Source organism: Phasianus colchicus, chromosome 1, assembly GCF_987193195.1.
Source record: "Phasianus colchicus chromosome 1, bPhaCol1.hap1.1, whole genome shotgun sequence".
NCBI classification, from domain to species: domain Eukaryota; kingdom Metazoa; phylum Chordata; class Aves; order Galliformes; family Phasianidae; genus Phasianus; species Phasianus colchicus.
This window is the reverse complement of record NC_143436.1, coordinates 181,573,076-181,598,595: the sequence shown is the minus strand read 5'-3', so window position 1 is coordinate 181,598,595 and position 25,520 is coordinate 181,573,076. Positions and strand designations below refer to the sequence as shown.

The window sequence follows — 25,520 nt, the reverse complement described above, 5'->3', positions numbered from 1 at the left end:
GGATATGTGCAGATAGATGAAAAGCAGCAACATCGCCTCTTGACTGTCATAGCACCAAGAATTCTCCCAGAGTTGCTGTTTACATAAACTTTCAGTGACCTGTAATTCTGGAGATATTGCTCTGTTCCCAGCCTTTAATACAAAATAAGCCTTGGTATTTCTGTAAAGACACTTTGACATTCTTAAATAAACATAACAGTTTCATTTTGTACAATAATACGTCTCCATTACTTTTCTTTGCCATCCCCTGTAATGCCTTCTTGGGAAGTCATCTGTAATACAGCTTCAGTATTCATTGCCCGCTCCCTCAAAGTACTCCCAATGCTCTGACAATGAGATTTTTGGGAGCAAAGTACACCTTTATTACAACATTTCAACTAACTATTCCCAGATCTTACATGTCTTTGGAGACATAGAAGTTAAATACATTTATTGCTTTAAAAACTTGGCAAAAAAAAAATAAAAATCCCAACCAACCAGTGATACCTGATGCAAACCAATATTCAAATTTATTGTAGAGAAGGGGGCTTGTGCTGTGTTTTGGGATTTGCTCACTCCAGAGATGGGCTGGTTATGGAGGCTTCTTCAATATCCCTTTAGTTTCTCTGCTTTTGCCTTCTGGAACATTTACGCAGTGGTCTTGCTTTATTCAGATATCTCATTCTTTTTATTCTCTGTGGAGCCAGAAGCTGGACTTGAAGATCCTTGTAGATCCCTTCCAACTTGGGATATTCTATGACTCTATGATCTATGATGATTACATGGGAGGGACTCTTTATACAGGCATTTAGCAACAGGACAGAGGAAATGGCTTTAAACTGGTAGAGAGTAGATTTAGACTAGATATTAGGAAGAAATTCTTTACTGTGAGGAAGGTGAGACACAGGAACAGTTTGCCCCTGAGAGGTTGTGGATGCCCCCTCCCTGGAAGCATTCAAGGCCAGGCTGGATGGGGCTGTGAGCAATCTGGCCTAGAGGGGGGTGTAGCAGGGGATTTGGAACCAGATGATCTTAAATGCCCTTTCCAACCCAATCCATTCTATGATCTCATTGCTTTCTGCTGGCATAGAGATGTTCTTGCATCCAAGATAAGCTGCGTTTCAGGTGTGTGGAGAAGGTAAGGCATGAGGTGGCACAGCACGGGGGAATATGAAGAATGCATTTCACCTGGCCCATCTACCACAGATGGGATGTGGGCCAGGCTGTAAGCAGCCTTACTCCTGGCTTTGAGCTCTGTGCTCTGACCCACCAATCAGCCAGGTGCAGATTTTCCATCTCAGTTTCCCCTTGTTCATCAGCTGTAGCTGCAGTGATCGCTCAGCCTTGTTGTGCAAGTTCTGTCGCTGGTATCAACAGCCAAAGAGATCAGCTGGAGATGAGGCAGAAAAGTAAAGTTTATTTTGAATACAGTGATGTCATGAGCTTGAGTTTGCCAATACTGACCCCACGTCCTACATCTTAGATGAAAAAATCACAACTGTTCCCAGCTGGTGACTTAACAAAAATACATCAGTGGTGAAGGGCGTGGGAACCTGCTCCCAGAGGCTGCATACTCCCTGAGAGCTCTTCACTCTTTTTATGACCAAAAGGCAGCTCACAAAAAATTCAACTCTTCCACTTCCAGAAAAGGTGAATTGAGTATTTGGGAATATAATATCAAGACTTTGAAGAGATGCTACAGCTTAACCAAAGAATTTTTCTTTGGCTCTTTCCCATAAAAATCTATAACTTGCACTTTTGAACACTCTTATACAAGAGAAAAATTAAATTGTATCTAGAGAGGAGTGAAGGGTGCACACAAATCTTGCTGAACTTGCTATGGGCTTCCCATAGCTGCTAAGCTCATCTTTCTCTCAACCTCCCCATAAATGGTTAATTTGCTATCTTGGATAATCCATTACTACAGACGCTAACACCTGTGAGAATGGGAGACTGATCTTGGTTGGGATCTCCAGACCTGGATTGGTTCCACCCAAAACAAGACACCCTAAATAAAAACTTCTGATAAGGAAATATTTGCATCTCTATAGGAGAGCTGCATCGATCCCTCCAAGGACTGTAAAGAGAGAGCTCAGGATGGTGAGGCTCTGACACCTCCAACGCTGTCTGTCTGATAAATGGCAGTTTAGGTGTAGTCCAAAGTTAAAAATCACAGCTCATCAGATTCTCATCAGATCTAACACTAAAGTTGTCAAGAACTTAAATATTTTGGTGAAAGACCAAGACAGACCCAGGAGACTTCGCTTTGCCTATTTAGGAATCTTCTGTCTGCTAGTCCAAAATTGCTCATGACTGATCTCGTAACTTGTGTTGCTTCTCTCTGTCAAACTTCTTAAATTGACTGAAATGGATATTTACAAGACAGTTATTTATAACTCAATGAAAAAGCACACAATACATAACATGAGAGTGAATGCTGCTGACAAGAACTGATATGCTTGTCCCAGACATCACATCATATAGAACTGAATGTGTGTGATGTACGAAAGGTCAAAAACCTTAAAATAGCTGATGTCCAAAAGCTCATCGCCTCACTCAAATTCTAGTGCAGATAATGTCACCATTCAATTACTGCTGCACTAATTCCTCCTTTTCCAATACATCATGACATTCTGATGCCAAATAATTTTTGATGTCCTTGTAACCAAACTGTGGAGGAAGGCTGGATGTCACACATTTTTATTGAAATATTTTGATTTAACACAAGTGACAACTGGATTATTTCTCCAGCTTACTCCACTATTAGCAAGATACACATGAAAGAAATTTCCATGCACCTTCTCTCAGAGGTTCCAGATGATCTGTCATCTGTGATTCATTAATTGAATATTTACTTCCTCAGGAGCAATATAGTTGTCACTTATGCTCTTAAACAGTAAGCCTTTCTCAAAGAGCCTGTACCTGCTTCCTTCCCACCCACAGGACAGACAGTGAACAGTCTAGCACCTATCCCATGGAGAGCAGGCTCCAGGGTTCAGTGCTTTTTGCTTTGAACATTGCAAATCTAGGCTTCAAATATCTGTTCTGTCACATGGACACACACAGGCAATGCAGCAAGTGCAATCATGTCTTTTTTCTTGATAAAACTCTTTTTTTTTTACTGTAAAATCATAGAATCATAAGGTTGGAAACGATCTGCAATATCATCTAGTCCAACCGTGCTCCCATTACTATTGCTACCACAAGCTACTAAAGCATATCTCACAGCTCCTCATCCAGACAGGAGGCAGTAAAGAAGGGTAGGATGCCACAGACAACCACTTGTGGCCAGACACTGCCCCAGCACAGAGTGAGTGAGCAATGAGGAAAGGAGAAAGTTGTGCCTTTTTCTCCCTACCATGATTTCCACCTCTTGCATGGAAATCTCTCTAAAAGATGTTCTCAGATCAGGTAACACCTTTCTGATCACAGCTGCAAAAACACCTGTTCACCAGACCATGGGCTTGCTCCACTCTGAATACTGAGTAGCATTGCTGCAGAAACTGACACATTTCATTACTGAAGTTTGGATGATGCTCCATTTGTACTGCACACACCAAGCTGTTTTAATTAGATGGTTCTCCTGTACCATCACTGCCACATAGCAAAGATCACGCTTGTCAGAGTGGAATACGTCACATTTCTAGGTGTGTTATTACTTCCATATATTTGCCCAAAATGCAATTTGGGAGCGTGGCAGCCACCAGCTGAACAGAGGAAGCAAAGGATACACACTGTTTTCAAGACAACAGAACTCAGCAGCTTCTTCATCAGTAAGGTAAACTTTACCCTGTGGAAGCCATCACACCCCTCTGACTCAGCTCTGCCACTCGGCCACTAAGGGACACTGGCTGGCTCTGTGGTGGGGCTGCTGGCACGAGTTGGTGGCACTGCATCCTCTTTGATGCCTGTATTTTGACACACAGGGAAAATCTTCCCCCTGGTCTTCTTGCAGAGGGAAATATTAGAAGGGTCGCTGCCAACTTAAGAGCTAACTTACTTTTCCCAAGGTTAGCACACTTTCAGCTTACTGCTGCCAGCACGACTGAAGGCACATGCGGCACACACAGCCCATCTCACCACCAGAGACACAAAGCTGCTTCAGCGAACTCCACGGAGATACTGAAATGCCACCCAGCGACCACAGAAAGAAAATGCAGCAAATTGGGCCGCAGGCTTGTTTCACCTGGGATTCACCGCACCCAATTTCAGCTGTGTCAACATTAAATATTTAGTGATCATACATGGCACAGGACAGTCATCAGTGAAGCATCAGCAGCCTGAGGAAAGGCTACAGTGCTGTCCTGGAGAACCTAGGATGTGTCACCTGGCCTCCATGTCCTGCTCCAGGCCAGAGACCTCTCAACACTGGCTCCTATCTGCTAGACCCTGCAGATGCCACAGACTCCATACAGTGCCTTTTGACAGGACCCCAGGAAATCTTTTACACAAACTATACAGCCAGCTACATCTAGGAGCTAAATCCCACCCTGGGCCAAAAGCTCTGCAGTTTTGCAGCATTCACCTATAGATTCAATAGGACAAGAGGCAATAGCTTACGTTGCGCTAGGGGAGGTTCTGATTGAAAATAAGGAAACGTTTCTTCTCACAAAGTGGTGAGACAGTGGCTGCCCAGGGAGGTGGTGGAGTCACAGACCCTGGAGGTGTTCAGGAAACATGGAGATGTGGCACTGAGGGATGTGGTTAGTGGGCATGGTGGGGATGGGTTGATGGTTGGACAGGTGATCTTAGAGGTCTTTTCAACATTAATGATTCCATAAGATTTACTTGCCATTTGTTTTATAACTGCACATAGATAACTTATGACACAGGTAGCAGTGGGTGGCATTTAGCTCCAGAATGTAGGCATCCAAAGTTAGGTACAGAGAACTACAACTTCACCCAGATGGCCTCTCCCAGGTATCCACTGCCACCAGACTTTTCCCCACCTGATCTTCAGCTTTCTGTCCAGCTTCTGATGTACAGATATTTATAGATACACCAACCGAGGTGCCTTAATCTATCACCAGAATCTAACTCAAACTGTAAAGCAAAAGATAACTGAGCCTAAATGCTTTTCATAAAAACATCAGTACATCTCTACCCTTCCATGCACCAAATGCTCAGTGAAAAGGTGATGTCTGTTGCTTTAGTATGAGCTGAATGTTTTGCTGTTGCTGAATAAAATTGAGTGAGATTTTTGATTAAACTCAAATGAACTACACCAAAAGCACACAGTCTGTGTCATTTGATTATCAGTATCTTCAGGAATTGACATGTTTACTCATTATCATAAAATTCTGTCATTAAAGAAATCATTAGATAAAGAAAATGAAATAATGTAATTTTAAGGAATAAAAGAAATTTGAGCTTAAAAAATAAATAAATTGAGAGCCAGCTTTTCAGCTGCTGAAAACTTTATTCAGTTACTTTGCACACCTGAACTGTGAAGATTTATACAAAAAAAAGATCCTTACATTATTTTACTGATGTTGAAATTGCAGCTTCAAGTATTTTAATGATTTTACTGAAAATACAAAGAGAGGGAGGAAAACTACCAATGAATCTCCTGAAAGCACATAACCTTTTGAAGACTGTATCATTACGGTTGCAATGAGGATTGGCTAAAGCTTTAAACTATTTTATGAAATGCCACTTGTATTCAAATTTTTCTGCAGAAATGTGTCCCATTTCAGAGAGAACTTCGCTGAGAAGTGAACTTCAATTCAAACTTCTTTTGCTGCCTCATCCAGAAGAAATAAAATCAGTTCTTATGGAACAGAGTACTGATTTTGTCTCCTCCACCTAGTGGGAGCATACCAAACAGCAAGCTACTGAGAGAAAAAATTACAAACACGCATACACAAGCTGCCCTTACAAATAAAACAGAAAATAAAATACTTGTTCTCTGCAACAGCCCCTGCTGCAACAAAGAATGCAATATGAACAGACAAACATTAGCTAGAATGTAAGATACAAATGCCTCCAGTGGACAAATAAGGTCCATCAGCATGTGGAAGGTGTGTGCACATAACATGTCTTGCTGCACTAGATCCCATGAGTGGCTCCTGCAAGACACCAAGGGTTCCTGGCACTGAGATGTGGGAACCACGCAGCCCTCAGGTGGCACCTTGCAGATTTAGGTCCCTAATCACAGAATCACAGAACGGCCAAGGTTGGAAGGGTCCTCAAGGATCATGAATCTCCAGCCCCCCTGCCACATGCAAGACCACCAACCTCTCCATGTAATACTAGACCAGTTAATACCAGACCAGGCTGCCCAGGGCCCCATCCAATCTGGTCTTGAACACCTCCAGGGATAGGGCATCCACAACCTCTCTGGGCAGCCTGTTCCAGTTCCTTACCACCCTCTCTGTAAAGAATTTCCCCCTGACATCCAACCTAAATCTCCCCTCCCTTAACTTAAAACCATTTCCCCTTGCCCTAGAGCAATATAAAGTATATCTACTCCATTTAGTGACCTGAGAACTTTCTTTGGCTTAGTTTTTCTCCCCAAGCTGCATTTGCTGCTAAGCTAATTAAGCATTTAAAAATAACTGTCTCTCACCTTGTAGAGACACCACATAAATATTATTCTGTCTTCTTCGAAGGGCCAGATTCTCTGCAGGATAAAATTGATATAGTTCCACTGATTGAGGATCTGGCCTTTAAAGTTTATTCAGTGCATTAAAAACAGCCCAGTACAACATACGCTCTGGCAGTAGAATAGTTCTCCAGATTAATATTTGAAGGAAATTTTGGCAATAAAATAAAAGCTCTGTTTTGAAATGCTCCATTTTTCAATCAGTGCTGACCACCACGGATTCTCCTCTCGTAAACTGTACGGTTACAGCTGGTGTTTCGCTGTCATTTTCATCAAGCTTCAGAGCAGCGTTGTCCAAGCCAGCACTGCGTGGCTGTGGCACGGTGGTGGGCTCTGCAGTCTGAGTTGGAGTTGAGCAATACAGGATGAAGCCCACCATGATGATGACAAAGGACAGGATATAAAGACCTGAAAACTGGCAGAGGAAAAAGATGTGTTAAGTCTTTTGTCATGCAAAAAGATGCAAATGCTACCTTCTTTTGAGAAGGCAAAAGCCACCCTTTCTCTTAGGCATATTTTAATAAGCTTGATCACTATGCTCTATACTCAAGTCTGGTAATCAAAATTCACCAACTCCATTTACCGATAAGCTGCTGTTTTCCTCTGCACCTCCACCTCAACACGGTTGGGCAGGGAATATCTATGAATCTCAGCAGAAAGAACAAATGGCCTTAACTGTGGTGATACCTAAGGGAAGCTTTTATACATGCAAAGGGTAGAATGCTGCTCCCCAGAGAATTTTATTTCATCACAAATATTTTAGCTCCTGGCAAGAAATGAACCTCTCCCTCCTACTGCAATTCACCAAAGCATCTGCTCTCTGCACAATTCAACCATCTGCAGGGCCAAGTAAGTGGAACCAAAACTGGTTTGCTCCCTACATCCAGTAAGTCCTTGAAGAGAGGATGACCGTGGCAACTTTTACAAGGTGGGTGTCTGTGTGCCTTACACAAGTGAGGAGTCAGTGTGTGAGGTAAGGTCACAAACTGCTGAGGCACATCAGGCATTTGATTCACTATCACTCACATGCCTATTCAAAGTCTAACAATTGCCAAGATTCATCCATCTAGAAAGGAAAATAAATGCTTACTTCATAATATCAGATTCAATAATACAAAGTGCTGAAGTTATATGCAGCCAAGAACACTTTTTCATCAAGTTTGTTAAGATCTCCTGCATTAGCTTTGCCAAAACACAGATTAAGAAGTGGGATGATGGACATAGCACATCTTCAGAGAACTACAGAATTGTAGCGGTTGGAAGGAACCTCTGGAGAACATCTAGCCTGACTCTCTGCTAAAGCAGGTTCCCTACAGTAGGTTGCAATACTTTATACTTTCAACACAGCCTGTCAAATTCCAAAATGTACCCAAATCTCATCAGCTTCCTAAGATTTCCTTGAAAAATATGTTGTATTAGTCAAGCAGCAAAGCTGGATGAAGTGAATGGAGCTGAAATAGCGGTAGACTGATCCAAAAGAGATTGAGGGAACCAAAATTAAGTCACTCCAAATCCTAGCTGGTAATCACTTGGCTAGGGAATCCCTGGAAATCACCACACAAAAGGAAAAGCAAGCTAAAGCACCCTGACCTTGTGATATTTGTTCTGTCTCCTTCAGTCTGTGTCACAGCACCTGCAGAGCTTTCCCAGGGTAAAATCTAAGGGTGTAACTGAATATCACCATATGCTTGTGCTGAGAAATTCACAGTCACTGCCAGACCCCTCTCACAGTGCGCACAAAGAAGTGGCTGCACTTGATGCTGATGATTCCAGACACTGTTGAGAATTAACCCATCCTTGAGAAGATTCTGATTTTAGTCCATACAGGTCATATCCCTGTATTCAATACCAAGCTGAAAGAATACTTGAGGTATTACCGGAGGACTGTAACTCCATCTAGTGTCTGCATTTTCAGTATGCTCTTTGTAAAGGAGTTTATTCAACAAAAACATTTGAAGACCTTAGTTAACATTTCTTGAGGGTTGTGGCATTATTATTGCTCCCTTTTTTGGCTGCTTCATTGTTTCTGGTGCAAGTTCATATTTTCCAAAATATATATTTGGAAGTGACTCTGAAAGGATATTTTTAATTCTTAAAATGTAAGTACAGTTCATTTTTTACACTCATTTATGATGGATGCTCTGTAGTTTTGAGCAGTTTGGAGCAAATTTTGGAACCCAAAACATAGAGGAAAGCTGAGCTAAGAAACTCTTGATAATTAACATCTTGCTGTCATTGGGTCCTACAATTCCAAAACTGGTTCTCTATAATGCTGAAAAGAAAGTAACCACGTACAAATTAAGTATCTTAAGCAAAGTTCACAAGCTTCTCATTAAGTCCCTCTAGTCACTGGGTGACTGATTTGATTACTCCAATCGCTGTAATTTGCTATGTTCCCACAATGATTCTGGATGGAAAGTGTTGGGTGGGATGAAACGTTTTCAGCACTGTCATTAAGCTTGAACAAGCACTACAAAAAGTATTTCAGAGAGCAGTAAAAGTAATTACCTTTTGGGCAGTGATCAGAATAATATATTTATCTGCTTTTTTTGCTTTTTTCCAGTTCCTTTAGTCACTCCTCTGCAGTACTAAGAACTCGAGTCTTCTCCTTGTTATGTTTGTAATGAACACATTACATTTTTAAAAGAAAATATTAATTTATGGAGATCAAGCCAAACTGCTACTCTTTCAGAACAGTCAGATTCAAACCCTTTCTTTGGATGCTTGCAGAGATGAACCAAATCAACCACAGAGCTCTGCACAGGGAGTACAGCAAAAACTCTACCATTTACCTTGGGAAATTATTATTATCTCTCAATGAATACATACCCCATGAAGCGTGAAATTGTTTCCAAAAAATCATTTAACTGCCTAATGGTGCAATGCTAGGTAATTAACTGTGAGTCGTGACTGACATCTGTCAATGATGACTGACAAGCTATGGAAATTTACAACTGCAAACAATTGTTCAAGGGCTCGTAAAATGTTTATCCATATTTTTGGAATAAAAACATTAACTATAGTGAGAGAAATTACTTACTTTATAGTAAAACAAGAAGAGTCCAAAGAAAAGACTGTAGAGGTCTGCAGTAAGAATGCCCAAGTTGACCGAGGTTGCACTCGTAACTTTAATCACTACTGGCATGAAGCTGTACAGCCCAAACATACACAGGGCAAATACAATGAACAGTAATGCTGAAAAACAAAATGACAATTTACTCCCAAGGCAGAGAATAATAATCTTAAAGATCACTGATACTCTTTAGATGTTTCAAAACTCTACATGTTTATCTTTCAGGATAAGGACTGCTAAAATATAAGAAAATGCAAATTTAAGAAAAAAAGCAACAAAAGTACTTCTTTTCCAAGACCACCCAGTATTGCAAAAATGACTGTATCTATGCAAGATTGTGCTTGTTCTTCCCTAGTTAACACAGCAGCTGTCTGAAGACATTTAGAATCACATTTCCTAATAACGTACAGTTCTGTATCAAAATGAGTCACAAAACCAGTTCTCCCAGTATTTCACGTAGGAAGGACAACAGAAAAATGTTCTTGCAATGTTCCAAGGCCAAACATGTTTGTGACTGAGTTGGACTTTCATAAGGAAAACGCAAAATCTGAACTCAAATTTTCATGTTCAACCCTGCACATCTTGTGTCGTTGCTGAGTACTTCAAAGTTTACAGAAAATAGATTTGTGACAATATAATAAGAATGTTGCTTAAAATCCAGAGAAAGAAAATGAAAACATCAGCGTGTCAAATCTAAATGATTATCATTTTTTCAGTGTTCTGAAATGCACATCATTTTGCTATACACATACCAATTTTCCAGTTCCATTGAATTTTCATTATATCCTTATGTTCCAGAATGGCTCTAGAATTAGAGAAAAGATATAACAAGTAAAAAAACAAATAAACAAACACACCTTCTTGTGTTCAAGTAGAGAAGCTAATGAGAAGAATATATAAGAAACATTTTGATTTGCAATCCCTTAATTTATGTTTTAAATGCTTTTGAATGGCACTAACTCCAACATCTAACAAGCCTGAAAAAAGACTCAAAAACTAAAGTGCCTGAAAGTCAAGAGCACTTTTATTTAATTCTTATGCCTTCTTCCCAGACTTTTTCATCCTTCAGAGATTTACTTTTATTTCATATACCATTTGAGGAAATCGTTAACTATAATGATGAGAAATGAAGAACATAAAATTCATTAGCTAGGCTTAAGTACATGTGGTCCATTAGGGTTATTTGTAAGAGTATGCATGGCTTCATTTTAAACCAAAGTTTAATACAGAAGACCTCTAACGATTACCTCCTAAACTTTTCCACAGAGAAAAGCCATTAAGAAATACGTTCCTGCAAGCAGTCCTCAGTGTACTGCATGCCCTCATGAAGGTCAACAAAATTGAAAATAAAGCCAAGTATCATATGTATTCAGTTGCAGGAGTTGAGCTTTAGAATTGCTGTAATAACAGCAGAACAAACAAAAAGGATATAAAATGAATGAAATTCAAATAGGAGTCCCATATAGGCCAAATGGACAGGCAACAAAGAATTAATTTAACAACAACATAATTTCATTGAAGACAAGCAATCATCTGTAGAATAGTCTTAATTAATTTTAAAATAAATATTAGATCCTTACAGCTGTAGACCGCTGATAATAGTCCCAAACAAGCCCACCATTCCTAGAAACTCGACTCTGCTCAGATTTTTCACAATGTATTCCTCACTCACATTAGATATGGCATACAAAGAAGCACCCAGAAGAACTAAGACATCTCCAATCACCACGTCACTTCCTGTACAGAAATATTAATCCACAATAAGGGCAATGCTGCAAACACTTTTTTAAAAACAACTTTCCTAAAAAGACAAGCAAATGCATCTCTAGTATCTATTTTCTTAGCAAGCAGGGGGAAAGGAAATGTCTATGTGCAAGCAGGTTGCTGCCTGGTTGCCTCTGGTATAGTCTGGAAGGAGCTGAGCACGACACTTACCAAGCCACTGCTGTGCAGTGTGGTCCAGTCCTGCTTCTGCCAACATTAGGCAGAAAAACTGGAGAAAAGTCCAGGTTAGAGATGGTCTACACTTTTCTGAATATCACCCTTGATTTTGCAGTGAGGCAAAAATGCATCTGCTCATTTGAGTGGCACCTGGATTGAGTTTTAGGTTTACAGCAGATCTAAAGTAGATACTCTAGATGGGTGGTAGCATGTGTCATGCTGTGATGTGTGTGTACTATGTGAGTGGGACTCCCTGTAATACAACTGTTATCAATAAATGCCATCACGCATCAGCCATTCTGCAAGACAACTGCTGTTGTTTAAAACCTTGAATTGATTTCAAACTTCCTTCCGTAAGCCAGCCGGCGATCACTGCAAAGATATATCTGCAATATGAAGGTAACCAACAGTAACAACATGCAAGTCACTGAGTAATGCTCAGGTGCCCTGCAGGGAAAGAGCATTTGTCTCCCTTAGGGCCAAGATATTTGTGTCACACAGAATTAAAGCTTTACCTGAATTTATCTTTCTACTTTACCTAAAGCAGAGGTCCCAGAATAATGCCAAAAAGGCTTAGCTTTACACTGCCTGATGATGGTAATGATACTTTCCTGCCCTGCTGTTTGTGCATAGAAAACTGCACATTAGAAAAGTCTGCTCATAGGCTGACAGAGTGCAAATAAGATAAAGTCTGTAGGGAAAGGAGGCATCTTTTCTCAGACCATCTCACACATGAAATGAACAAGCCTTCAAGAATAAGGCCTTTCATCAGGTCTGATAAACAGCAATGAAATTTAGCACCAGTGTTTCCCTTTTAACCCCAGTTTATAAGCAACGAAAATCTCACAGTTCCACATGAACTAGTATCTCCTCAGCCACTACCTTCCTGGAGAAGAAATTCAAATTGCAGTGTGTTTTCTTTTCTTCTTTTTTTAAAGAAAGCTACACCCATTCCCCCTGCATTTGCTTCTCTTCCGCCTTTGCAAGTTAGACCACTGTGGAAGCCACAACCCCATTTTTCCCTGCACGATACACAATTCCTTACCTTCACTGTCCTGCCTCCCTGCCAAAATGTCAGCACCCACCATTGTTCCGACACCCAGCAAGCAGACAGCAACCGCAATGAAATGGATCAGCCGGTACCTTGCACGGAGAATGAACCAGGACAGAGCCATCAGCACAGGAATCCCAAAACAATCCAGTAGCTGTGTGCAAAGAAATGATTTTGATTAGAAGGCCATTGCAAATCTGGATTTCTCTATCCTGAAAGCAAATGCTCTGGATTTTATTTTCCACCACACACAAAACAACCCTTGTGGATTCATTTCAGTGCAGGAGGCATCACACCCACATTTTACCATAAAATGCATTTCAAAAGTGAGGAGGGGCTGCTGGGGCATTGCCTCCAGGAAGAAACTCACTAATCTGGAAACTCTTGCAGTGATGGATCTAATCAATCCCTGCAGCTTCACAAATTAGTGCTAGGACATTACACTGAAGCCACATCGCTTCCTGTGACACCAGTACAAGGAGGTTGTTCACTCCCTTTTTTCCCCTCCAGGTTTTGTCTAGCTCATCTTTCACTCCTCTTCAAATCAATGATTAAAGTTTGGGGGTACATTTACACAGTGTTAAAATCCAAAAGTGCTGACGGATAGAGATGATCCAATGTTACACCAAGGCAATTAAGGCAAAAAATCTGCAGTTTTTTTCTTTTTTTCTTTTTTTTCTTCTTCTTTTTTTTTTTTTTTTTTTTTTGTCTTCAAGTGGATCCTACCAAAAAGCATTGGTAATGTGCTGAAAGGCATGTGCAAAATTGGTGAGAGGAGAACAAGAGATGAGAAAAGCAGCTTTCTTAAGTCACCTTCCCAACCTTCCAGCTTCCTAAAATTATGTACGCTTTTTCAGTTCATTACTCTGCTAAAGCTGACTCTCAGTCAGAAGCAGGTAATTCTGTGATTTGTCCAGGTCACAACAGCAAATGCACACAAAAGCAGGAGTACAGAAGCATTTTGGATGTGTTTGCAGACATTGCCCTGAGCAGATTTTAAGTTCAAGGATGTCTGCACTCCATGGCAAGCAGTGACACTGGCTTCTGTTTCCTTTCTTCATTACTACCTCCCTGTGTGTTCCTAAAATCTTATGCACCTTTGCCTCACTCATGCTATCCTTATTTCTCCCTTGTCGCAGTGGAAAAAAATAAACAAGAGTTAGCTGTATATTTAATGCAAAAAAATAAGTAGCAGCTTTAAATGGACATAATGTTCCAGAATAACCAAATAATATCAAGAACATTCAGCTAATCATAATTGGTTCAATATTTAATTAACAAAATAGACATTGTTTTCTAATTTGACTGTAGAAAAATGAAGTGGATTTTCTGACCTGCCTCAGTTGGGTGCTGTACATTAGAGACCTGTTTACAGCAGAACATGTAGTTAGCCTTCCAAAGTCTGCTCACAAATCAGTCATAAACCCTTAAAACCTGGCCTCCTAAAATCAATGCAAAGGATGGGGTCCACATCACTAAGGCCATGGCAGAGGCATTACAAACAAAGGCAAGAGCCAGCAGTCCTTCGATGGTCAGCTTTTCCCAGCTTCTACCTACCACCATACTCTTGTGCTCATTAGTTCAGCCACTGTCCATAAGGATTTTAACAAAACAGACTCAATAAAGCCTTGCTAGCTTGAGCTTTCATAGCTATAGCACAGCATTAAAGAGGTTGTTACAGATTAAACCCTGATGGTGCTCTCTAATCCTTCCACCTATTTGTCTTTGTTCTTTGGACTGTTTCCAGCTTGTCCAGCTTGAGAGGTCTGCATAAATGAACAGGCACTTGCCCAGGCTGTATTATCAGACCTTAGAGCCACACAAGCTGTAATATATCATATCACATATTTTCGGGTAACTTCGCTCTGTTGAAAAAGTAATATTCTGTGAGCTTCTGCACTTTTCTCTATCTCCCCTTTTGTCTGGGCTGGAAACACAAAACAAAGAAACAAACAAACTCATCAGCAACAACAAAAAGCCCTACGATTTTCTGGTACTTCCTCCTAATTTGACTTTTTTGACAAGTATCAAGAAGAGTCATTCATTTGTTTCACCAACAAGTATGGTTCAGCTCTCATAAATCAAGATTTTCCACTTCTGTTCTGAATCAATTCTGAACACAGAAATGTATTTGAAAGCACAGAGTCTTAAACAAAGATTTCTCTGAAACAGAAATTTCTCTGTGACAAAATACTACAAAAATACTAATTAAAAAAATGTTTACACACACATCTCCCCAAGAGTAGACAGCTCCTCTGTTAATAAGTAAGCTTTTGCTTCCCTGTTTATTGAGATATTACCATGCAGCTTTCTAACTTCCAAGCAGTTTTTCAACTCAAACAGAGAATGGAATCAAAACCTCTGGGAAAAAAAAAAAAAAATTGATTTAAGGAAGAAGTAAATAATCAGCCATGACCTCTTTTGGTAAAATCTGATAGAAAATTGCTGCATCCAGACCAATAACATGTTGTAGAGCTACAGTATCTTGGTTAGTGGACTTGCAGTCACCACATACAGTCACCAAATGATGAAGAACACACACTGGCAATCTGTTTCAGGGGGCAATTACACTCAGAAAAAAACATCTGATTTCCATGTACTGGATCTCGCCTTTTTTTCATCTACCACATTACAAAGCTTTTTGGTAGAAAATGCTCTCTTCTGCACAGGATCAAGATTACAGAGGTGCAAAGCAGAAGCACCATCACAATGAATTGTGTCAATGGAACTGTTTAAAAGAATGAAGTTTATTTATTCAGACTTTATGACATTTATGGCAGTACTGTGGTACTGACTACTACTGTCAGTAGAGCCTCAGCAAACTCACCTTACTCAATTCCAGCCTGTGTTTTTACACAGGGGGAAAAAAAAACAAACAAATAACACGTTGATTTGATTTATGAGTGTTTTGACCCAAGCCAGGCTTCGGCCACACTGGACATAGGAAGGTTTTAAGGGTAGAGTGAGTAAATCATTAAAAGGTGTTTTAAAACATGGTTAATCAATGATCACGTACTGCAGGAGGTCATTGGTTTGTTATAACTGCTGGCTCCAGGCAGCTCTGAAGGCACTAAAGCTAAACAGCTCATCCTGCACACTCTCCCCCATGGTTCCCAACAGGTAGGTTCTTGCTGAACGCCAAGCACCCAAACTGGATCTTCTCCTGTAGAGGTTCATACTCTTCCACAAACTGATATTCTACCTATCAAATTTCTCCACCTGAATTATCAACAGAGAAAATGGTAGTTGTGCCTAATAATTTTGGCAACACAGCTGCACCACTTCTAATTTTGCTATGAAATACATGGTCAGACAGCAATACATCCACATCCTCCCTCCAGCCTGGAGCACACCAGCACTGAGGAAGTCTCAGCCACAGCCCAGCAGGAGTTCTAGCTGTGCACTGAAGTCTTTTTCTGTATTTACAGAGAAAGGAAGGTTGCCATCCTGATATTATCTCTAAAAATTTCCCCAACCCCTCCCTGCAATGCTAGCATTTCATAACTAAAGGAAAACCAAGTGGGTTTGGTTTTTTTCCTGTGTTTGTGTGAAAACACATGGAAGTCCCTTGCTGAGAGGAAACCTACATTTAAACAAAAAGATAAAGCTAAGGGGAAGCTCCAGCCAGCCAGCATTTTTATAGTAATTAAACTGTATCCAGGAAGGTCTTGAATACTACTTTGCTGTTACACACCCTGAGCTTCCACTTACAGCCACTACTGAAGCCAGAGGCTCTGAACCACAGATTCTGATGTAACTGCAGAAGTGCTGGCTGCTGACAGCAAATGCCTTGCATGAGAGCAAACTGCAGGCTTTTTTGTCTTGAATCCCATTTCAACCCGGTGACTTCAGAAAATGTGCAAGAAACCTGACTGCAGCTGGTAGTTACAGCAAACTTACAATCATTGAACTGGCACTTGAAGTACCACTCTGGAGGTTCTCACATGCACATCTAGTAAATGTTTCAATCTGGCAATTGAACTCTATGACCCACTGTACCTATTCTTTCTTACTGTCTATGAAAGATATCGTGGGAACAGCTTTACCACTTCTGAGAAGGATCAAAGTCCTGGCTTTTTCAGCTGTAAAGTGTATGATCAAACAGCATCTCAATGATCAGCTTAGCTTGATCTTGAGCCTGAAACATGCCATTCTTAAGTCTGTAATTTCTGAGGCATTATTTGTAAGTAAATTAAAGACTTAATGAGCCATAATACATAATTATGAAGTGGCAGTGCGACAAGAATAACTCCTAAGGCACATTACTGTTCCTTCAGCAGTACAAGAAAAAACTACCACAGCTCTCTAAAGGGAGCCTACACCACAGGTGTTTATTGCTTTATAGGTATTTCTTTTAAATATTAACTTTTGTTACTTTGACTCAAGAACAGTGATACCTACACATTCCTTTTCAACTAACAGCTAATTTTGTATGATACACTATGCCTTTATTTAGGTAAATGGGGCCAGGACCTAAGCCACAGGTCCACCATTGTTAAAAGCAGGCACAGGCTGCCTCCTTCCATTCTTGCTTCTGTACTGTTCCCTCCCTTGTCCTGGCAGACATAGTTCATGTCTGTGGAGCGTGGCAAAAACTGCCACCACAGTCCTGCTGCTATTTTAGAACAGATGTGTCCCAGTGCAGCAATGAAGTACCGAGCACTGGCACTGCTGAGGACATGACTGTTGACTGATATTTTGGCATACTGACCTCCCTCCCATCTCACAGAGAGTGTTCTGAATTGCCACAGCCAAAAGCCGTAGTGCTGGCCCTTCACTGCATGCTGACTTCCAATATGTCCTCACATGTGGGGTTACATCTTGCAAAGCTTCCCACTGCTTCCAGGCTGATCTACTTCATTCCCATCATACAGAGCTCAAGCTGAGCCAGTGTTATCTGATCCAAAATCTTTACACAGTGTCATGAAAAAAAAAAACCCTGAGTGGCTGTCAGCAAACTCTTAGAAGTGCTTTCTATCAAAATAATTAGAGTTCAACTCAAGAGTTGGCAATGGGTAGTATCAGCCAATTTTCTCTGCTTCCTGGAAATGTTACTCATGATGCAAGATGCCCTTCTCTGTACTGCAGAGAAAATAGATACTGAAAGGCTTTTTCAGGTTTAAATAGCTTCCATGTCTGTCCTATGAATCTCGTTTCAGAAATGAGTCCAAACCGCAATCAAAGCAGCAGTTCAAAATAGAGATAGCAGTCCTTACCTGTACGCTCGTGAGAGTCGTGTATTGGTAGGCTTTTACAATCATGTAATTGGCCTCAACATCAGCCAGTCCCAAAAGAATATACTTCCACCACCTCTGCTTCAGAATTTGAAGAAGACTGTCACCGCCTGTTTAGAAAAGAGCAGCAGTCAATGTGTTTCTTTCAAATCAAATATTGCACAGGTATCTTTCTTTTAAGAAGTATAAGTAATACAGTGATGCTGAATTTGGGTTGCCTCTGCTTAAGCAAAGTATAACAAAAGTAAAATATAGCCTGGGAGAAGACCATACAAATGGTGAAGACACTGTTTCAAAGATATATATACATATATATACAAATTAGAAATATTTAAAGAGTAAATTAATGCAGTATAGCAACAATATTAAACAGGCTCTTGCTAAGAATTTTTTTTACAATGCCGATTTTCCCCTAATATGACACAGGACTTGAAATAAAAAAGAACAATAAAAACAAATATGAAGTGAAAGCAAGTTACATGCACATTTAACAATGCAATTCACTCCCATGTGTTATTGCAAGGCAGTAATTTCAGCAGGATCTTTACAAAAACTAGGCCAAGTATTGAGTAAGTTCTGTAGTTTCAAACTGTAGGGGAAAAAAATAATAAAAAAAAAGGAAGCAGAATCTTTCATCCCATATTTTACATACCAGTCCTAAACGCCAGCATTGTTGTATAAACTAGAAGAAGCAAAGAATAGTTGATAAAACTTTGAAACATTGGAGTATTCACTTGGTACTGTTCTGCCAGGTACTGGCTTGTAACAGCAGTCCCACAGATAAACAAGGACAGCATCTGGCCCAGAAGAATTGTTTTCAAAATATGCCTGTAAATATGAAAGACAACAAAGTAAGCTTAGAATTAAACATTTCAATTCATTAATTATGTTACAGGGAAAAAGCCATTTTATAGATTGATATTTCTTTTTTTTTTTTTTTAAACTGCCTATTGATGTTCTTCCATTTCACCAGCAAGCAGCACTGTGTCTATACTGAAGGTCTCAACCACACAACTACCAACAAAAATTGGTAAGGCTGGTCCAAATCAGTTAATAAAGACTGCAATACACCTGCAAGCATCTCCACACAACTCAGCTGGGCAGGTTCAGCCCAATGATCTATTCTCATCACATTTTGAGATGCACATCCTGAGTTATACCTCCTGTCCTCCACTGCCTCGTCTCAACTTTGGTCATCAGGAATCTGCAGTGTGAAGAGTGGCACAACAGTTATCTCAGAAGAGACTTGAGCCTTCGCAAGTGAGTTGCGTCCCTAAGATGAGTAGTGCTATGGAAATACAGAAACATCCATACTTACTGTGGATTTTTTCTGCTACAATTTGTTACATTCTGGTGCAGCTGATGATGGAGTTAAGCACATTTGTGCCAACAATCATGCTAGCTTCTAAAGTGCAATTCACAGCCAGGGGAAAAGAAAAGCTCATGCTCTTTCATTAGCAATTCCTTACATAGTATGAAGTGACTAACCTAGGTGTCCCTACACGGAGAGCCACGCAAAGCTTGCTGTATATCCTTTTCCTGCCACTGAAGCTATGCAGAGTCCTACGACCTTACTGCCTGCACACTCACAAGTAAAATGTACAGTGAGATCACCTCAGTGATGCACTGCCTGTGTGGTTCTGTCCACCTCTAATTAGTTTGCCCTGAAGACTACCAATGACAATTTATCTGGCTGCACAACACAGCAAATTTGCTGCTACGGAGTAATTGAGCAAGGAAAGAGCATCTCATTAGGATTCTACATCTACCCTGTGCCCATAGCCCTCCACTGACAACATAGGACAAGTCATTCCAGACACAGTACCAGAAAGTAATACCACTTGGTTTTTTTTCCAACCCACATCACTTGAATGTAGTAATTACCAGCTAATCCAGCTATGATGTGCAATCCAGCTACAGTGTGATCCAGCTACAATGTGCAATCCAGCTGCCAATGTCATCCGCAAGAAGGGTGTGTTCTGGGGAGTCAAAGCCAACTCAAACCATGCCTCCCTTTGGACGTAACACGACTTCTTTGCACTGATTGAAATTCAGCTGCATGAAATTCATTTTCAGTTCAGCCTGATCTCAAAGTTCACCTGACTTTAAAAATGCTGCTGAACACATTTTTTTTCAAACCCACTTAGATGAGACAGCAAATCTCTGTGAAGTCCAGTGGTACTTTACTTCCAAGACAGAGAAGTACCACATTTTCCTAAACTTGCCTTGAGCACCCCAGTAATGGTGCACATTCACACTGTAAGTTTATCTTGTGACAGCTTTGTAAGACTCTGTCAAGTGTGAATGCCTCATTCTGGTGCGAGAAAAAGCAGTCTCATCTATAGCACTTTCAGTGCTGAAGTAAGGAGAGACCATGTTTCCCATGTTTCAGCTAGAATTTTTTCATGACTATTCTGTAGCACAGAATTAACTGTACACACTGCTGTAAAGCACACCTACATAAGGAGTGACTGCTGACAAAAAGAAATAAAAAGCAAAAAAAAAAATCTGTGAAGCTACCCTGCTTCTGTAATACTGGATTACTTTTTATTCTGGCAAAGATCTGACTGTATCACTTGGTGAACATATGAGCAAAGATTTGGCACACATCCTGGCCATTCCTTCTGACTGATGCAGAAATGTCTTTTCATGTTCACCTGAAGAACTCAGGCCATCCGGCACCAGTAAGAACATAACACAGGCCAGCTAAATTTTCAAAGATGAGATTTTCCTCCTCCCTCCAGGAGGCTGAACACTGCTCCCAGCTCTCCTGTTGCTACCCTGTAGGCAATGAGAAGAGAAGCCTCACTACAATATGGAGGAGGAATAACATGGTGAACAAGAGCAAATGGGAAAGATGGTTCCAGCAGCACAGGCAGGACCACCCTGCAGGCCTGGGCCTGTTCAACACGGGCCTCAGTGAGTCAAGATGGTCAACACTCTCACAGGCTCTGCAAGAGGCAGCCCCCGCATCTCCCAGACATCTGCACTTCTCTAGAGCAGAGTTCTCCATACGCAGCATTTTGGCACACTGGATAATAGTCACGCTCCGGCAAGAAGAAAATCTGCTGCCACTCAAATCTACTAATGATTGATCAGCTTCAACCACCAGTTACCGAAACCAGCCTGGTTCTCAGTAAGGCTGACCCTCAGCTATCCTAACAACTAAGTTTCTCCAGCTCAAAGCACTCAGGGAATCATGTTCTCCCATTGTTACAGTGGGAAGAGCAGCAGGCCCAGAACCTGCAGAGCTGCTCACTTGGTGGCTGCCACATCAGCAATGATTGCCACGTGGTTAATGTATGTCAAGGCACTCCTACCGCACTCCCTTCTACAGCACCGAAGGCGAATGCAAGGCAGGGTCACTCTTGCTGCCTCACTCTTTATTTTTCTCCTACTCTCAGATTTTCATGCCAAAGCGAGTTTCTTCAAACCAAGAAACCAAGAGCACATTCCCAGTGCTCAAGGCAGCAGTTCAACACGGTAAGGCTACCCACATGGAACGTGTGCTCAAGTGCTTTCCTTGTGTTGTATGAGTTCAGTGCCCACCAAATTTACACAGCAAATTAATAAAACATCCTTACACAAAGTACGTTGTCCTCTGCCAAATTTCAGAATAAAATTTAAATCCTATTGGTTACATTTTGCAAGACAACTTCTTATCAGAAAAATGCATGCAAGACATCTGTTTCCATTCACTTCATGATATAGCTATTGATTAATGTGATTCTTATTAATAATTTATCAAGTTTTTTTTTTGTTTGGGTTTTTTTTTTGTTTTTGTTTTTTGTTTTTTTGAAATATTATTAATAATTAACTCTTCCATGCTAGAAATTGGTCTTTCTTTTTTAATGCATTGGTAAGGACTAAATCACTCTGGTCTCTGATGACACAAAGTGGTCTGAGACAGCCTTTTAGTTATAGTTTGTTTTTTGTTGGTGGTGTGGGGTATTTTTGTTGTTGCCAGAATTATTGGTTTTGTGTTCTCTTGCTGGGTAGTAGTTTTTGTTTTGCTGGGTTCTTTTGTTGTTTTGGCTTTTTTTAAACTGCTTGGCAAGTGGCTATTCAGTTATCACTTCACCTCTCCCTTTAGAATCAAGGCTGATTCAGGTTGGAAATAACAGTCTAAGATCACCAAACCAAACTGATACACTGTCAGGCCATCATACATCCTATCTGACTACTCCTGTAAGGGCTGAGAGACATTTTTGGAACAAGTGAAAACTTGGCACAGTGTGTTCCATGGCCACTGCTGCTCCAGCCCAGTTGGCATACAGCTTTCAGCATCATGAGAACACCAGGCCGGTGGCTCTGTGATTCCAGGTGAAACAGAAGAAAAACATATCAAAGCATTAAAACATATTCAGTTCATAGATGAGAAAGTTCAAGAAACTCTAATAGGCCCACTGCTAACAGTTTTATTGGTTATTATTTTAATAAAATCTGTAATTTTAATGTGTTTTTTTTTCCCCACAAAAAAAATACCACTCTTCAGAAATTACAAATTTTATTCATGTCACCAGTTAAACACCAACAGGTAAAGCCTGGCAACACAGCTCATACAGAGCATTTACTCACATTTCAGCTTCAGCTACTGAACGCTTCCTGAACGAGAGAAACAGAAAGAAGGGAGACCACTCTGTTTGAACAACCTCGCATTGTTATGTGAATTGGTACAGGAAACACAAGTGCAAGATGAAGCCTATTTCATTATGATGAGCTGAGGAGAAAAAAGTTTTTCCAGCGTCAACCTTTTCAGTGTTTCAATGTTCTGCTTTGAAGCTGAGGTCAATTAATTTGTAAAAGGCAAGGAACTGGAGGGGGAAAACAACAACAAAGTCCATTTAGTCTACTATATGTTAAACCTTTGTATGAGTCTGGCCTCTAAATCTCAAGTGGCTGAGCCTCCAACCACCTGGAAAAAAAAATTAAAACTCAATTCAGTAGCACAGAGAAGCCTTTGGAGAAGATGGTCAGAGCTCTATTTTCTTTGAAGCAGCATCCAGACTCAAACAATATAGCCTTCTGGCAACATCTGGCAACACCAGTACCTGTGAGATCACTGAGCAGTTCCTGCTAGTTCCATCTTGTATTTTGGAGCACTCCTGAAATGCAGGAGGAACAGAAAACTTGTAACCAGAAAAAGAGAGACAGATTTCACCCTTCGGAATAGGTCTGTACTCGACCAGCACAGATCCCCAGACATCCCGCCCATCACACTCTGGATTCTAAGCACGATGCGGGCAGAAGCCAGCACTTCCTTGTTAGCTGGGAATGCCAGGTGCAGTGCTTACCTGACTACGTCTGGAGCCCACAAAAAAGCCTTTCAAATTTACACTTATTTATTTTCTCCCTCAGAAGCAAACTGAATTCTTAAGTGACTGGCAGCTCCCGAGGGCTGGGGGCGGGAGAAGACCATCTGCACTCACTAAGGCAGTGCTGACTAGTGCAGGGACACGTGCCATGCCTGCACCGCTTGCTTTCCTCCAGTTTTTCCGTGCTTTACCAGTGCTGCCGTGCTAAGTGATATACATCAGTGGGACTCAGCCCCGAGCTGATGCCAGAGACGAGAGGAAGGGGAACTCTGTCCTAGACTCCACACTTACTCTCAGCTACTTGATTCCGTTACCTTCTTCCCTCCTGTTTCCCTTTCTTTCTTTGCCACGAAGTCGACAGAGACGAAAACAGAAAAATTAATAATACTAAGCCAGAATTACTAAGATTAAAAAATAAATAGATAAATCGCGGCGCATCAGCGGATCCGTGAGATGACACCCTACACAGTCCCGCCAACCCGGCACACCCCTGGCTCGCTGGGCGCCTGCCGTAGCTCCGCACACGCGACTGCCGGGACCGCTCCGTTCCCGTTCCTCCCCGCCCAGAGCTCCCAGCCCATCGCAGCCCGGCCGCGCTACCGAGCCCGTTCCCCCGGATGCGAGTCCGGCTCCACGTGGAAGCAGCGGGCCGCGCACTCACCAGGTGCACAGCTTGTCGCCCAGCAGCGCCAGCAGCCGGCGCGGAGCGGCAGCGGCGGTTCCGGGCGGCGGCGCCTCGGCCTGAGCGGCGGCCCGAGCGGCATCCTCGGCGGCCCCGGCCGCCTCCATCGTGCGGCGCTGCCTCAACCCTGCGCCCGCCGCGCGGGAACGGAGCAAGCACCGGCCGAGGGCGGAGGAAGGGAGGAGCCGCCGCCTCGCGCCCAGCGGAGCTTTGTGCCCGCCGAGGGGCCGCCCCCGGGAGGGGCATGGCGCGGCCCGGGAGCTCGCGGTGCCTCGCTGCCGTAGCGAGCCTCGGCCCCGCCGCGGCGGGAGGCCCGGCCCGGGCTGCCGTGGGGCGGGCCGAGTCCCGTCCTTCCTCAGTCCCAGCAGTTCTGATGGCACCCTGCCTGCATCACAGGTGATGGACTCAAACCCGAGGTTCCTAATAAAAACGTGTGAAAAAGAAGTCCTGCTGTGGCTCTCACAAGAAATCAGTCTGTCAGGATTAGCTGCGGTGCTGTGATAGTTATGAGTCAGGTAACGCTGGTCACGATTTTCCATAATTTAGAATACAAATAAGATTGCAGGGCCGAAGCAGAAGAAGAAGCAGACATTGTGTATGTTGTCACAACTGCTCTCCACAACTGCGGTGCTCTGCTCTTTGCCTCTCATGAGGTTTTTCACACATGGGCGATCTGCTGATTCTCCAGAGGTGGGAAATGAGTCTCTGGTGCCTTTTGCCTCCAGCCAGGCTCTTGGAATGGCTCAGCACGGGTGGGCTGTGTCTCGCAGGTACATTTGTTAGACTTTGGGACTAAGTTCAATTCACAGTGTGATAAACTTCGCTATCTGAGGAAGGTTTTATGGCCTGTGGATAAGCACAGCCATGAATGCAGAAATATTTGAGATATCTAAACGTGGCTTTGCATTCAGGCAGTCCTGCTTCAGGCTCCTGCTTTTACCACGATTCTGTGTTCACCTCAGATGTGACCACGTCTGCACGTTCCGGGATGTTATCCATACGGCTGCCTTGAGCAATGTGCCAGCCATGCTGGTGGCTCCAGGGACACCTTGCATGCAGCCCAGGAGCTGGCAGTACAGCTCCCTCCTGCTGCCTCACCGATGGAGACTACTTCTGTTTAGAGAAGGCATAAAAGTATTAGCACGGCCATACAAATGAAGCACAGCCGTATCTGCTATCTTCATCTGCTCAGTGTCTGCAGTCAACCTACTCTCTTCCTCTATGCTATTTTTGTAATTTATGTAATGGTCACAGGTAAAAACAAATAATTTTTAAGTTGACAGCATCTGCTCTAAGTAAAGTGAAATGCTATACTGCACACACAGACAGCTGTATATTACTGCTTTCTGCTTTTACTTTATCTACAAAAGGAAACACAAAATATCATGGGTGAACTTAATCTGAAACTGCTGAAGTGATTCCAAATAGAATTTCAAGCAAGCAGAATTGTGAGGATTTTTTATTTGGAAGTATTTATACCACTAGAGGTCCTCCGTAGTCAGATTATGATTTCTGCATTTTTTACTATAGATCTTTAAGAGTGCTAAATACAAAGATTACTGTCTACAAAGAGGTTTATTTTCTGCACTATAATATAATCTTAGAGTAGTAGTGATTTTCCATGCTGAAGCTTTTTATGGT

General features: G+C 41.8%; 1 protein-coding gene across 3 annotated transcripts; it reads right to left on the bottom strand.

Moving 5' to 3' along the window:
• On the bottom strand, window positions 1-24,018 carry SLC35F2 (solute carrier family 35 member F2). Of its 3 annotated transcripts, XM_090133893.1 has the most exons (9): window positions 23,859-23,966; window positions 22,934-22,987; window positions 18,535-18,710; window positions 17,865-17,992; window positions 12,643-12,802; window positions 11,237-11,393; window positions 10,409-10,461; window positions 9,624-9,778; window positions 1-6,998 (listed from the first exon to the last, which is right to left on the bottom strand). In XM_090133893.1, the coding sequence occupies exons 3-9, from the start codon at window positions 18,677-18,679 to the stop codon at window positions 6,780-6,782; spliced, it is 1,017 nt and encodes a 338-aa protein (XP_089990019.1). In that variant the 5' UTR covers window positions 18,680-18,710; window positions 22,934-22,987; window positions 23,859-23,966; the 3' UTR covers window positions 1-6,779. The 3 variants fall into 3 exon arrangements, with proteins under 3 accessions (XP_089990019.1, XP_031462053.1, XP_089990020.1); XM_031606193.2 differs by lacking the exon at window positions 22,934-22,987 and having other exon boundaries at window positions 23,859-24,018; XM_090133894.1 differs by lacking the exon at window positions 22,934-22,987 and having other exon boundaries at window positions 18,535-18,564; window positions 23,859-24,001.
• Between the last annotated feature and the right edge of the window lie 1,502 nt (window positions 24,019-25,520).

What these genes read in the sequence shown, in the direction of transcription:
- SLC35F2 (XM_031606193.2), bottom strand. Translation starts at nt 23,986, where the DNA reads ATGGAGGCGGCCGGGGCCGCCGAGGATGCCGCTCGGGCCGCCGCTCAG. An exon ending in AATGCTGGCGTTTAGGACTG is followed by an intron (nt 17,993 to 18,534) that starts GTATGTAAAATA and finishes TTTTCTAAACAG; the next exon opens with GCGGTGACAGTCTTCTTCAA. An exon ending in CGACTCTCACGAGCGTACAG is followed by an intron (nt 12,803 to 17,864) that starts GTAAGGACTGCT and finishes CTTTGCACACAG; the next exon opens with CTACTGGATTGTTTTGGGAT.